Genomic DNA, 16,135 nt, shown 5'->3' on the forward strand with positions numbered 1-16,135 from the left:
ATTTTGTTATCCTATGATCTAATTCATTAAAAAAATCGATTCAGAACCTCAGTCGACATCTGAAATCGCCAATCATGACAAATTCACTTAAACCGCTTTAAACAAGTAGAGTCTGACGGGAATTGCAAAGTTTGTTCAACTTTTCTGTCAAAGATAAACAATATTAATTGTTCAGTAACTTTTGACTACGATTTATGAATAAATAGGGCAATTAAGTCAGATACGTAAGATGTTATATGGCATGATTATTATATTGTAATTGATACGTATTGTTCAATTCTCAATGGACTCATTGAAATAGAATCAATCAAAAAGAAACAAAGTTATTCTGCAAACAATATTTCGTTTACATTTCGTACCCTCGTTGCAATAATGCCACATCTGCTAGATAACAAATTTCAGGAGAGATTTAAATATTCTACGAACGAAATTTGTCGATCAGTTTTACAGTTATAGAATTTCACATATACATAATTTGTTTTTATGGCTTTCAGGTGATAAAAAATTTTTTGACACGTGGTTTTGTTATTTAGTCTCTACATGCTCCTATAATTTTTGTGTTACTAAGTACATATTTATTTATATTTTTGTATTTCTGACGCCAAGCAATAATATCAGCACTACTGTGTTCCAGTTTTGAAGGGTAAGAGCTGGTGAAACAGACGTGTTGCATACTATCAGGTATACGACTTGTTCGTACTGTCACTTGGTATCATAAAAAAAAAAACAAAAATCATCTGTCTGCTCTACTGACAGATATCTGAATAAATTTATTTAGATTTCTGTGGCCTTATTAGACGAGTCCTAGAGGAAACGAGTATAGGTATAATATTTAAATAATCGTGCTCCGAGAAAACATTGGTTAAAGGTTTATTTTGCGCATGAAATTATGCAAAATGTCACTAAATTTAATAGCGGTTTGTGAGGCGGATTTCAAACTATGTATTTCAACACAGATTAAATTATGAATTTGCCTAAGCCGTTACCAATTTGCGAGTAACATAAAAGGATTTATAGGTACGTAAAGCATAATCCTTTAATTATTATCGTCCATTGACGTCATTGTTAAAAAATATTTTCCCAGAGATTCTACTGGCTGAGCATGAGCTCATATATCATATATCACATAGTACAGCTCAACCATGAGGTTGAGGTGTACTATTATAATATTAAGTTTATATATAGTATTGCGATATTTTACTACCGTGATATAATTTTTTTTGTGAAATTACTCCACTAGTTATAATTATTAATACAAAAATCAAACATTAAGAAAAATTGCTTCCATCCGGCTGGTTTCGCTCTCCCAACTGAGCTACGGAACGAACCAGCAGACCCAAGGAATTTTTCTATGTGCTTGTTGCAGATCTTTGTTTTAGTAGCGCCATCTGTGACAAATGTATGAAAGTAATGTAATAATAAAAAATGGTAAAGAAATGGTTACCAAATTATTTACGCAATTTTGAAATTATTACCTTTTATTGTTGAAGGTCAAACAATCCCTCGTAGGGAATTAAAACTTCGAAATTTGAAAAGCAATATTCAGAACGTATTCAAATCTCAAATCTTCAAGCTCTTACACGTTTGCTGCGTTGTGAATTGCTTTTTTTCTTTTCCGTAATGATGTATTTTAGGTTACAATTTTTGGACACAGACATTAGTATAAAATCTACGACGAACCATCTAGTATAATAAATGTATATATATGTGTAAGCCAAAGCCAATCAATTTTAACTATCTGGTGTGCCGTACTTTTGAAATTAGTTTGGAATTAACTATACTATATTAATTCAATAGAAATGAATGGAGATGAAAGTATTTCTTCCTTTACAGGTTCCATGTCACTGCAGAATCGTATGTCGGTAGTCAGTCGTGACCATGGGACCCGTAAAGGACGCAAAATGTTACTTTGTTTGAAAAAACAAGTTTTTATACAATTGCTCACCATTGGTTAAAAAATTGGATCTAAAAAACATATAACAAAAGAAATGGGTCAGACTCATCCACATCCCACTCATTACTTTTTAAATTATTTACCTGAGTGCCAGAGCAAAGAAATCAATTTAATTCAATAATTCCGGGTCACTATCCACTATACTACTACCCATATAATACGATTACATACTTAATAGATAAAACTTAATACAAAATTTTGCCATTGGACCAAAAAAAAACAAAATTATAAAATAAAATAAAGTAAACTAGCCATCACCTAATATTGTCAGTGCAGTGCACGGTAATCCAGTGCTGAAAAATAGAACTAGTTACGTCCCCCATAGAGCACTCAATATCGAGTTCTTATTATCTCGGAGGCGAGTCCAGAACGAGATTATAGGAGTTCTGATGATGGCTTTGAAATCGGGCATACCCACCGCTTCGAAAATGCCCGAAGCACTGCAGAAGGGAGGCAGTTTCATTAGAATTCTGAATGATCATCATTAGGATTCTGATTCCTCTTAATACTTTATCTATTTGTTTTGTGTCACTGTTGTAAAATATTGAAATGATAGAGCCTCTTGTAAGGTGAAATACATTTAACCTTTGATATTCATTTCCACATAAGTAAATTACAGCAATAAATTAAACCGCTGTTTATGTTTATTCAATGAAACAAGAAGAAATTGTATAATACGAACAAAGTGAGCGGACTCTTTCAGCTGTCATGTACATATACAAAGAGTTATCTTGCGTACTTACTGCTAGCTAGTTGCTTTGTATTCAAACCTATAACATATATTATTCAGATAAGAGAGATGAAATTAAACTAGATTGTTGAATAATAACTGCCCAGCGCATAAGCTTTTCTCTTTTCACTTTTATATTCCTTTTCAGGACTATAATGATCCTCTTTATTTCAGTGGTGTAGATGAGCTCGAATTGTAAGTGTTTCCTTTTTAGGGTTGTAACATTATTATTTGAGTGGTTAGGGCGTGTTCGAATTCCAAAAGATCTTTTTTGGGACTATAAAATACCTCTTTATTTGAGTGGTGTGGACAAACTCGAATTGTAAATGTTTCTTTTTAGGTCTGTACATACTCATTTAAGTGGTGAGAATGAGAACGAACTGCAAAAGTTTCCTTTTTAGGAACATTATATATTTTTTATACATTACATATATTTTCTTTTTTAAGTTGAATAGGCGAAGAATTGTAAATGTTTCCTTTATAAGGCCACAATAACAAATTCTATTGAATGGTATGAGTGAGTTCCAATTTGTAAAATTGTTTGTTTTTAAAGCTATACGTACTTTTATGACTGAAATAGGCGAAGTCATGTTTTAAATGTCCAAATTGACCAGTTATAAAGTGTCAGATAATTCTTATAACACTATTTCAGTTTAAGTAAATATTGTGTTTATATAATATGTATAAAGTCATTGGTAGAAAACAAAGCTTGCTGCATAGCATACCATTCTCTATCACTATGTTTTTTATGTATAAAAACTAATAATAACTAATAAAGTTTAATTTCTATTCTGTATTCCACATTCTATCAACAACGTCTTGAGTAATAAGTCAATATTCAGAATGTGTAGATATTACAATGATGTCTGTTCTGACCATGATCTGTATAATGGTAGTTATAACAGTTTTAGAAGACTCCTTCATTCAAATCCACCATCTAAATTTCGTTACGTAAGCTTTGTTTTTTTATCTTTTATTCTCTTTTTTTATTTGTTTAGCATATTCAAAGAATTTATTTTAGGTTTTAAATGTCCACTGTTTTTCCTAAAGTGTTCTATATAGCTATAATTGGATTGCAGGTTTATATTCATTCATGTAGAATAGTTTTTGTTGATGTCATATTCTGATCTGTAATCTGTTGCTGTACCTTATCCAATAAAATGAAATATTTTTTTTTTAAATTGACTGTGCATAGTATATTTACAATATTGTGTTTTAATTAAGCCTTTATAAGGTTTAGTCACAAAATCTAATTACTGTCTTCAAAGAGATGCCATAGAGGTACCGTAGTTGAGTCGAGCCTAATATTCATAGAATTTTAATTTGAAGTAATCCTTCCTTTGTGGAAGGCACCTACGAATCTAAAATAATTACAGTCAAGGGAATTTCAGTATGCAGCTACATCACAATACGTGTGATTATAATCATGGATTCCTCCAGCACAGCGTACATTGGCGAAAGTTATATCAAAGACATAGTTTCGCAAATAGTTTAAAATTAGTCAACTATATGTATATTATAATGGATAACTTATTATCATGGCTAAATTTAGTTTCATTAATGAAGCTTTCCCAGTTAATATTTAATAAAAATTTATAACGCAGTTTATTTGAAAATAATACAGAGGACCCTAAAGTTTTTTGTCTCGTAGAAAATGTGCTAGTTTTTTCCGTATTAGGTAGACGGCAGAAAGGCAGAGGCCTTTCTAGAATTTTTATAAATTCATCTACTTCAAATATGTTTTCGACACTGACACAGTACTTACACTTAAATAAGTTGAGTAGCAGTGGAGCTCCTTGTGAAAGAGTTCGTCTAGGGAAGTATTGCCACCTTACCTATTTCTACCGCCGCCGCCGGTAATGTGAGCATTTGGTGAAATCACAGGCATATGACACTTGTCAACTTGTGCCTCAGAGTGACGGGCGCAGTGGTAGTGCCCCTCAGATCTTTGCAATTTAAAGCTCTGAGTGACGCTGCATTTGTTATGGACAGGCGTGTAGCTTGCCATCAGACGCACGACTTGTTCGTCCCGTCACTTAATGTTATACAAAAAAAAAATACTGTTTTCCGGTTTTAAAGGGTAAGGATGCTGTAGACATCACAGGCATATGGGACTTGTCAGCTTCTCAGGGTGACGGGCGCAGTGGCACTGCCCCTCAAATCTTTGCGGCTTAAAGCCCTGAGTGGCAATGCAACTGCTATGGACAGACGACTTATTCGTCTCATCACTTGGTATACTTTTATTGGGAGTGAAAAAAAATACGTGTTGAGTTTTATACATTTATTTAATCAAGTCTAGTCTATTCTTAGAGCGGTTACACATGGTGACTTTTAGCAAGTATACGGTCGCTAATCGTCTACCTTTACACACGTGCGCCTTTTTAAGCAGCGATAAAATCGCGATGCAAACGATATAGATGCGACTGCATTTGCATTCTCGCCATATTTACAGAGGTCATTCTATATTCGAAACTGAACTTAAATCCCAAAAAAATAAATCGAAAAAAACTTCGTAAATTCCTATTTTTTATGTAAACAAATTTGATCCAAAGGTCATAGGACTTGCACGGCATCGTCATTTGTAAACATTTTGAACAATGACCTTAAATGCGAAATAAAGAAACGCATTTTAGGTCTATTTGGTGGTGGGGTGCGGGTAGCGACGGCGGGGGAGTATCGCATCGAGTGTGCGATTGGTAGATCGGTCGACCTTGCTTCCCGTACTGCGTCTACGTCACGCTGGCATCCTGCATAAATTCTATTCTAGTCTGTCACGAAATGCCACGTGGCTTGGTATGAAAACAAGAGTTAGTAGTGCAAAAAAGAACCGCCACCAGGTTCACCAGAACCTGCATGGTAATCCATCAAGTACAAGTGCGTGTCTATTCTTATAGCATTATGTGAAACGTTTAGTTTACGCGGAGGATACGAATGTCGAAGATTCTGTTTTCAAAGTTGTGGAGTCTAATGTTGAAACGAAACTCATGTGCGAATCACTGCTTAGCTGGTGGTAGCTTCGGTACGGAGCCAGCTACCATCTGTGGCTGTGTGGCTGTGGCTGTGGAGCTTGGTACTTCTAGCAATACTTTCATATAACCTAAAGTTGGTAAGTACCAAATCTAAGTTACAGAAAACTTTTTCAGTCAACTTTTCTAATTAATGTAAATAAATAGTAAATTATAACAATACTAGTACATAATCATAATTGAAAAAAATAGGTAAATAGGCGATCGAGAAAGATTACGTATCGCTTGGTGAAGCGTGTGGCAGGATTACCGGCCTTGCGTGATGTATACGACTTGAGACAATTTTGCAAAACTTTACTAGATACAATTAGCCAGAATATTTAACAGAATAATTTTTAAAATATTTTTAGATCATTTAGCATTATTTCTATTATTAATTTCTTAAATATGGTGAGAATGCAAATCAACACACTGTGTAGTACAACACGATTTACTGTCGTTCACGACTTTTTTGACGTTACATGTGTGTCGTAAAAATGGTAAAAGCTAGAGCGACAATCGTCTGACGATGAATAAAACGTCACGATAAAATGTGACGACATATAATCGCAGCTTCAAACGATTCTGTCGTGCAAACGACAACGCGGCTACCGAACAATAAATTGTCGTCACCGTCCAGTGGGAATAGCTAGATACGACAGTCGTTCACCGATAAAAAAAAGTCCACGACATAGTCACGACAGACAGTCGTGATATGGGAACAGGCTAGACGCGACAGTCGTCTAACGTTAAATAAACGTTACGACATAATGCGAACGCGCCCTATCAGTGGAATAGCAGTGACGGCATTAATTCATTCATTTACTAACGATCGACGTTGCCTTTCTAAAACTTTTATTTATGCCATGCAATGATTACGTATGTAAGAACATTGTCACCATGCATATTACCCTGATTTTTTTAACTTAGTCTTCATAAGCACTTTAATTTTAAATAAAAACCTTCAAAACAATCGTCAAATAAGTAGTAGACTACGCCATCGACTCGCCATTGAGGAATTAAAAAATACGATAGCTATTGTTCGATGGCTAGCCACTGAGAAGCCACTAACTGCCTCCGTGGCCGAACGGTTGTCATGTTTGATTCCCGGGCCGGGAGAAATATTTGTATGACCTACATTTATTTATCTCGTGAGTTTCGGTGTAATTTGTGGTTGTCAATGTGTGTGTCCATGGCACCCGCGACACAGGGTTTCCCTAGTGCGGGGCTATGTTGAGTGTGTGCGTTATTATTATTACTAACTCTTTAGCAGAATATCAAATGTACAAAATCCTGCCATTGACACTATCTACACACACTTATATGATTTGGAATTTTGTTGAACGTTTTGTTGAGTCTCTGTGATTTCGGCGAAGGCGGCAGTAGACACAGTGTAAATACCCCATCGCTAGCACCGCCTTCATTAAATGAATTCGCTTACCGAAGAGGCAGCAATTGGCTTTGCTCTGGCATATGCTATGGCAAACATGCCACAATAATAATAATCTTTTAGGCCACGGGGGAGGCGAGAGTCTAAAATAGGCATTCAAAATAATAATAATAATTTGCTAGACAACCATACCAATTGCCTGGTTTCAAACTAGGGAAATCCCTATAGGTACTATGAGTACGAGAGCAACGGAATTCTTTTTTTTTTAAACAAGCATGTACATTTGACCTCCATCTCACCTGGTGGAAAGTGAGGACGAGGTTGACGATGGAGCATGCACACCTAAATAATGCCTATTCACTCTCGCCTTGAAAATGTCCAAGTTATAACGTTCAGGGAACAGGTCTGCAGGCAGGGAATTCCACTCCATAGCCGTTCGCCATATAAATGTGGAAGCGTAACGCTTCGTATCCCTATCTTGTGGATATTCGAAAGATTCGCATCTTTGGAATATCCACAAGATAGGGGTGGAATCCAAGCCTACGTCTAGTCCCCCGATGATGGAAAGGCGAGAAACTCAACCTGGGGCACTTCTCATAACACCCAGGCCAGCACTAATGTAAAAAAAGTTAATTTCTCACTTTGGTCCTACCGGGAATCGAACCCGGGACATCCTCATCCAGCGCCCACAGTATAAGCCGTTGGGCCACAGAGGTCATCGAATGGTTACGACATGAATAGGATTCATTATCGTGGATCCCCGATAACGTGTCATGCACTTGCTATGCTTTTTTCTCTGACATAGACCCTTGCAGGTTGAAGTGAACCCCTGGGGGTCGATATAGACCACTTTGGGGATCATTGATCTAGAGGAAGGTAACAGAAACAATGTTAATAAGTTAACGTTTTTATTGAACGGAATTATTCTGTACGAACCATTACATTCGTCTACGTATTACATGCTAGTAGAGATCAATGGAACTTAAAAATATAGACTTTGTAACAGCTACACTGTACATATAAATTATGAAACTAAACTTCTAGTGGCTGCGTTACATTTATCTAAGATATTGTTTATTAAAATTGTTAATATTAAACACTTTGCTAGTAGGCGCTAGCGATAATCAACCTTAAAATTATGGCGTAAATCATTTCAATGTAGGAGTACACTACAAATGGGGTTGTGAAGTATGATCTAATAGTACAGTACAACGAAACGGCACCATTTGGTAACAATAACAAGCGTATAAAAATACTACTAATATGGAACAAGAAAGGGTCAGGAGGTACTTAGTGCGGAGCGTCGCGCCACGACTAAGACATACAGGTAAGTAAGGTGATGGCGTATGTTGAGCTGGCTTACATGCACCATTACCTTAAAACGTATCTACAAAGCCATAAATTTAATAAAATATACATTTTTTAAGATAAACGAAGTGTGTGAACAATGAGCGTCCCGCATAGTCGGTCACTTCCAATTTGTCGTTGTCTATCAACACTCAAGGAGTATAATATGGATTAATAGCCTGCAAAAGTTTTATATAACCTCATTCTATTCACACGAGTTTTAACAACGAAAATCTTAAAGGAACAAGTAAAAACTCAAATGGAGCCGTGAACGTAAAATAAGTCGTTGGCAATGAAGTAACTTAGTTGTCGTTCAACAACGCTATTAATCTTACTTTAGTGATTAAAAGCTTACAAGTACATCCCTGACATTTTCGTGAGCGGGGTTGAATAACTCAGCTTTAGATAAAAAATGATAAAAATATAAACAGACACTATAGACAGTACATATACAAGTAAAAGCGTTTTATATAACTACTAAGACATTTTGAAGGGTTTGTCTATAAATAAATATGAAACATGTTAACAGATTTTTGTGATTATGTCTATATTTTTCTCTTATCTATTTGTTTCTGTTTCACAAAGCGTAAGATTACGATATGATTGTTACTGAAAAACTTTAGGTTGAAGGAGTACTCGGTTGTCATCGTAGATAGAAAAGTAATGCCAGGGCATTAGAGGCAAAATGTCGGCGCGGCGTCTGGAACCCAGCCGGTGGCGGCGCCCGCGCAACTGAAGGGTTAGGGTAGAGGCTCTAGTTGCTGTATAATGTTGGTACACGGTTTCCCAGGAAGCCTGCACAAAACAAAGAGGACACAATAATCACTTTGCTACATAAAGGTAGATTAAGAGCCTTGTCACAATACGACTAATTCCTTTTATTATAAATTAGCAACGTTAAGGCGAGCTATTTCATAGCGAGCCTACATTTTAAGAGGTGAGGCGTGGGGGTCACCCCTCGCGCGCTGAAAATTAATATGAATAAAATAAAAACAGGCGGAGAAAATTTTACTCAGATGCGACATCGACATGCGCCCGATGGCGACTGACGGGACAGCGGGCGGCGCAGTGGGATGTTAACCCGCAGGACAATTTTCAAATATTGTGATAAATGTGAATTTAGTAACTGCAAGGCTTCGAAAAAAAAACAATAGAACAATGTCAAACATGAAATTTCTGAAAAACATGTCAAATAATCTCGGTACAGTACTAAAAAAACCGACCTCAAAAGTACGTGGAACTACATCTATTTGTTAAGTTTTTTTGCCCGGATTCAACCCTTAGTTCGCGACTATACGGAATTTGATACAGGAGATAATAAAAATCTGTTTTCACTTCTCAAAGTATATTTTAAGAGAAAAACGCCTTAAATTAGAGACTAGCAAAATCAACCATTAATATAATTGCACCTTATAATAAAATTTAGGCGCTATTTATAAAAATGATCTGTTCATGCGTGAACAGCCACTCTTAGGGGTGGATGATTTTCTTCAAAATTAAATGGAACCACTATGGAGGTACCCTCTTTCCAACAAAAAAAGAATCATGAAAATCGGTGCACAAATACCGGTGTTATTGCGTAACATACATACAAAAAAAAACATGCAGTCGAATTGAGAACCTCCTCCTTTTTTTGAAGTCGGTTAAATATGGAGATAAATAAACATTTTATTGCTCACACACAAGAACAAGAATAGTACATAAACAACTTAAAACTAATGTGGGCAAAGGCGGTCTTATCGGTAAGAGCGATCTCTTCCAGACAACCTTTGAGTTAGACGAAAGCTAATCGTAGCGGGAGAAGTAGTGTGCTAATTTTACAAAGAAAAAATAAAAATAAAAGTAAATTGTGTAAATTAAAAAAAAATACAAAATAAATAAATTAAATAAAAACACATAGTAATTTATGAAATATTTAATAAATAACGATATATTTATTATACCTACATAAATTTATGTATATATAAATATAGTAAATAAACTTATACTTACTAATACATATATGTAGAGTTTAATTCCTGAACAAAATTGGTTTCAGTTTTACTATTCTGAGAAGTCTGGTATTAAAGATATTCCGGTTTGAAGTTTGGTGATTCGGTTAGTGTTTATATAATGGTGGTACTCCACATGGCTATTCCTATTCGCATATTTGATATATTTGGCAAACTATCACCATGTGTAGGTAGCATGTGTGACAAAATATTTGTCTTGTTTGCGTATTCGATAAATACATCAAACACCCAACTCGCATTACCACGCGCTGGTAAATCGTCTACGCTACGGTCATATTCATTATTTTAACTCCTTATTCGGCTTCATGTGTAGACGGTCATATTTGCCGGTGTTTGCGTGTCTGAACGTCAAATACTTTTTGAAGTACATCAAACACCCAATAGAGAATACAAGTAGCCATGTGAAATGCTGCCATTATATAACATTAAAGTAAATTAACAAAGAGTACTCGTATGTATATATTTAGTGGCAGTAGAGTTCCTTTTGGACGAGTGAGGCCGTGCAATGCAGGCTCCGGAGTCTCTGTCCAAAGCCCTCTGGTCTCACTAGGGGATCAGGCGAGCAGCGAACTGCCTTCGCCTTCTCCCCGTACGTCTGCGCCGGAGCAGGTGCGCGTCCGCCGCGTCCTCGCGCACCCGCTCCGCGGCCTCCTTTTGCGACATAACCTCTGCGCAAAAGGAGGCGATCGCCTCACAGGACTCCTTGCTATCGAGCATGGCGGCAACCACGCTCGGCAGCGAGAGGTCCTGCCCTACAGTCCCCAAGCACTGCCATCTTACCTATTTCAGCCGCCAAGCAGTATAATGTTAGCATGACTGTGTTTCGGTTTTGAAGGGTAAGGGTGTTGGTGAAATTACACAGGCACATGGGACTTATCAACTTATGTCTCAAGGTGACGGGCGCAGTGGCAGTGCCCCTAAGATCTTTGCCATTTAAGGCACTGCAACTGCTATAGATATGCGTGTCGTTTACCACCAGGCGCAGGACTTGTTCTTTTATAATACCGTCACTAGGTATTATAAAAGAAATGTCCAGTAAACGAAAAAAAAAAACAGTCGAAGTTATTGCAACGGTTTATAAAGATATACTGTTAATTACTAACAGTCTAAAACACACACCAAATATATGACTTCTCAATTTGTATAAATAATATTTGCTAAATTACGCTTGATTGTACTATCCGTTACTTTAGAGTTGTTGTATTTATAACGCCTGTTGTACTTACCTCGTTTGCCGACGCTCTTTAGGAAGTCCCTGTTGCGGAGAGCCTGCCGCTGGTTTGCTTCGCGCATCTGCTTGCGGGCCACTTCCAGCATCAGCCGTTGCCGCAGCACCTCCATGGGGTTGTTGATGGACAGTGATGGCATCTTGCGCTTTGGCCGTGTATGCTCCTCTCGAAGTTCTGACAGTGTCTACGCAAAATATATTTGTCATTTATCTATATGTTATAAAAGATATTTGCTTACTAACTATGTGAATAAGTCTATATCTATGTATCTATTTGGACCGACAATCCTCTATGAAGTGGGGACAAGTAAACAAGAGGCTTGCTGTATTAGAACTGACTTCTACTACTTTTGCAAGACGCTCAATTTGTAGTAAGATATAAGTTGAAAAGTTACTTTGTCTTATATAGCCAAAGTAACTTTTCAAGAAAATCTACCAGCATTTTGCTACATCAGATATGACAGTTTGCAAACCTTAATAACTAATAATAAACTTTTTAAAAAACAGACCTCAATAGTTTGTGGAATTGTATATATATTTGCCAAGTTTCATTGAAATCAGTTCTAACAAAAAAGAGTCTCGTTATCGGTTCACAAATGTCGGAGTAATAGCGTAATACACACACAAAAAAAAAACAGTCGAATTAAGAGCCTCCTACCATTTTTGAAGTCGGTTAATAATATATGACCATATTACAACAAGAATAATCTCAGTACAGAGTACTAAATCAACCGACCTCAAAAGTCGTTACATCTATTTGCCAAGTGTTTTTTAAATCGGTAACCGGAATGTCCGCGAAATCGGATTCATCCCCTAGTTTGACACCCTTAGAGGTGAAATATTTTCTTCAAATTTAAATGAGGCCAATACTGAGGTACCCTATCACCAACAAAAAAAGAATCATCAAAATCGGTTTACAAATGCTGGCGTTATCGCGTAACATACATATAAAAAAAACATAGTCGAATTCAGAACCTCCTCCTTTTTTTAAAGTCGCTTAAAAAATACGTAAATTTCTTTGTACGTAATACGTAAATGTGTCGTAAATATTCAAAATAAAATACGCACATGTCTGATAATATCGCAACTATTGACGACTGAAGCCCATACAATAATAAAAGTCTATTTATAATGAAAATGATGTATATATGTTAGAAAATATCACTCATAAGCAAAAAATATGCAACCAAGTTCATCGTTGTATTTGTCTCGGATAATAAATAAAACGGTCAGTGTCAATAAAAAATGTCAGTACCCGATATGGAATGAGGAAAATAAAAGGATAACTGTCACATGCACGGGCAAGTCTCAGACGACGTGATACCGTAGGGCACGTGGACGGATACCCCACTTGAATACCCATAGTTCTATATTTTCGACAACTGACAATAAAAAACAACAGTGATTGGTGACCTTACTGCTGATGCTTTGCTTTGTTTACTGTGTTTAATACACAGTCAAGAACGCCCATTAATTTAAATAACATTTTTAACATTATAAACCTATACAATAATATAATAATGCGTATAATAGAGCATATTTTACTTCTGTCAACTACTTTCCATATGAAATCTAAGTAGAATCCATAGGTCTTCATGAACAAACGAAATAAAAGACGTTTTGTAAAGTATAGTATAAATTATATCAATATTTATGATTATAAAGCAGTTATTTATAGCCTTTATTATAAAGCAGTCTGAATAGTACACAAATTGTAATAAATACAAATTTATGTATGCAGGGCGGCCTTTATGAAGAAAAGTAGGTCAGTATTAGTACCATGGAAATTGATATAGCTAATTAACAAGGAAGTCAGATATATAACTATCATACGTGTCTTTAACAATAATGTTGACCTGTTCAATGTACTGAACTAATGTAATATATTATGTTCGTAGTTTAGACATGGGGAAAAACATTTCTATCACCGTGACTACCGTTCTAGTTACAAAAAAATCACAGTGACAAATCACCGTGATTTTGTCACGTCCTGTCATTTACATCACGCCAAGCGGCTACTTTCTAATAGTCTTCCAAATTATTAAATTCCATTACAAAAATTGATCCGCAATAACCTTTACTTTTTCGTTAATAAGACTATGTATCTTAATTGTATTTACAATATTTACACTGATCTAATAATTTTTTGATTCACAATTAGAATTTAGAAATAAAACCGAATTACAATGAGTAGCGCCGTCGTCAGTCTCTACAGAACGGAGATCACTCATGATTTTGTTTGCAAAATACGTCTTATGGCATGATGTGAGTGATGGAGACAGTTAGTGGAACAGAAATACAAACTATGTGATTTTGGAACGTCGTTCCTTCGTAAAAAATCACGGTGATACTATTTGACGGCTGATCACCGTGAATGAGGTCTGCTAATTTGTTCCGTAGCTCAGTTGGGAGAGCGATTAGCCCCCGGTCTGGCAAACAGATGCTGGTTCGAATCCCGCCGGATAGAAGGAATTTTTCTTTTTATTTGTTCGATCTTTGTATCAATATTAATACCAAACTTTTAGAGTATTTTCTTGACAAAATATGTATAGCGTGATAATAAAAACATGATATTCGATAAAATAAATAATGTAATGTAATAAGTAGGATAAAGATGAATTTAAGCTCAGTTGTAAAGGGAGATGAGTCGCTCTCCGTACCACGTGCTCGTATTTATCATATAGAAGTCATATAAGTAATATCATTGCATAAGTCACTGTCGTCTTTGTAGTATTTGTTACGTAAGGCAGTTTTCATATAGTGCTTACGACCAGCGTTGGTTCGCAGAATTCTAAGCGACACGCGGCGTTCAACATAAACTCTTTCTTGCGTCACTATAAAACGTAATATGAGCACCATGAAGTTACACCTGGTCTGATTACGACCTAAAAGGTTCTGAAATCAGCTTTAGTAACTTGGAAAATAAAGGTTCAATAAACTGCTTTAAAATAATGTTTATATTTAATGTCTATTATACATAATTTATTTGTTAATTTCACTAAATGTTTCGCGTTTTCTAATTAAGGCGTCCAGACTGCTAATTTTACTTAATTTTATTTTTTAATTTAGTTGTCATGTGGTAAAATATGAAATTATAAAATAAAATTTATTTAAAAGAGTATTTCACGATATAGAGTTACCTCATTTCTTATATTTTTCTCTCTTTCAGTTATGCGGTAAAAAAACCATTGGTGTCAAAAAAATATAAAACCTGATTTTCAGTCATTGGCAAAAACGTCCGAAAAAAATTTCACATTTCCAATATTATTATTCTGTAGCTTTCCCCTCTGTATCAAATAACTACTGTGACCTGATATTAAAGTGGTGTTTGGTGTGGTTTTGATAGTATTTGAATGTGCTCAGCTTTCACTGGTAAAGCGATACTAATGCCAGCATAAGGCAGACTAATTAAGTAGTTAGTACCTACATTGAAATTAATTGAATTACATTCGCTTCTGGTGTATAGAGTTCTGTGATTCTTGAGTGGTGTTTGACTTTGATTTGTAGTGCTTTACTTGTGGCCAATTACAGCTGTCTTTTGCTTTGAGAACTTCTATTTAGCAACATTTCTATTACATTATATTATTATACATGAAGCATAATAATGGCGCCTTCAAATTAGACGCTTGTGGAAGCGCTGCAGTCCGTAGCGCTTCAGTAATTTTTGACTGCAAAAATGGCGCACGCGTATCACGACAGTGACGCTGCAACTGCGCGTCTTAATGTTGTATGAAAATTAGTGGTGGCGCGGCTGCAGAGCCACAGCTTGAATAATTTTTAGTTCACTAATTGTCACTGCAAAAAAAGGCGCTGCCGTATCACGAAAGTGGCGCTGTAACTACATTTTTAAGTGATTTATGAAAATGAGTAGTGGCGCTGCTGCAGTGCCATGGCTTCAGTAATTTTTAGTTCAGTAATTTTGAATACAAAAATGCCGCGCGTTTATCACGACAATGACTGACAGTGACGCTGCAACTGTGCTTCTAAATGTTGCATGAAAATTAGTAGTGGCGCTGCTGCAGCACTCGTAGTAGGGCGCTCTAGGGGCCAAACAAATTAAAGAAGAACAAAATAAAAGCATGTTAACATCGTCATTACCACAATTTCAGACATACACCTGTCGAAAACAAAATATATTGATATATTGGGCTGATATTGTTAATATATCATATTGTATATCACTGTAATAGACAACGGCTAAATGATGTATCTGCGCGAGTATATCTATGAGTATGATAAACCTCTTATTTTAATACGAACAGAAAATATGATTTCTATAAAAAGGGACCTTTAACAAGAAATAAAACACTTTTTTCTAAACAATATTTATTTCGTATGTCTAGCACAATCTACAAGGTCTGGAAGTAAACATTGTCATTAATACCACGTCATGGGAACTTTTACAATACGTCATATAACACTACAGATCTCTACATGGTAATATAGAAATATTTAGGTTATTCTTATTA

General features: G+C 35.8%; 1 protein-coding gene across 3 annotated transcripts in view; it reads right to left on the reverse strand.

Moving 5' to 3' along the window:
- Window positions 1–8,017: 8,017 nt before the first annotated feature.
- The window catches only part of LOC113232721 (diuretic hormone 45), a 170,909-nt gene continuing 162,791 nt past the window's right edge, over window positions 8,018–16,135 (reverse strand). For 2 of the 3 annotated variants that reach the window (XM_026467496.1, XM_026467498.1), the window contains exons 5-6: window positions 11,665–11,851; window positions 8,019–9,221 (exon numbers count right to left, since the gene is read on the reverse strand). In XM_026467496.1, coding sequence (XP_026323281.1) covers window positions 9,181–9,221; window positions 11,665–11,851 — 228 coding nt within the window. In that variant the 3' untranslated portion in view covers window positions 8,019–9,180. Of the gene's footprint in view, window positions 9,222–11,664; window positions 11,852–16,135 lie in introns of all 3 variants that reach the window. The other variant, XM_026467499.1, reaches the window with a different exon arrangement.

This window comes from Hyposmocoma kahamanoa, unplaced genomic scaffold (genome assembly GCF_003589595.1).
Source record: "Hyposmocoma kahamanoa isolate Upper Pololo Valley unplaced genomic scaffold, ASM358959v1 78, whole genome shotgun sequence".
NCBI lineage: Eukaryota > Metazoa > Arthropoda > Insecta > Lepidoptera > Cosmopterigidae > Hyposmocoma > Hyposmocoma kahamanoa.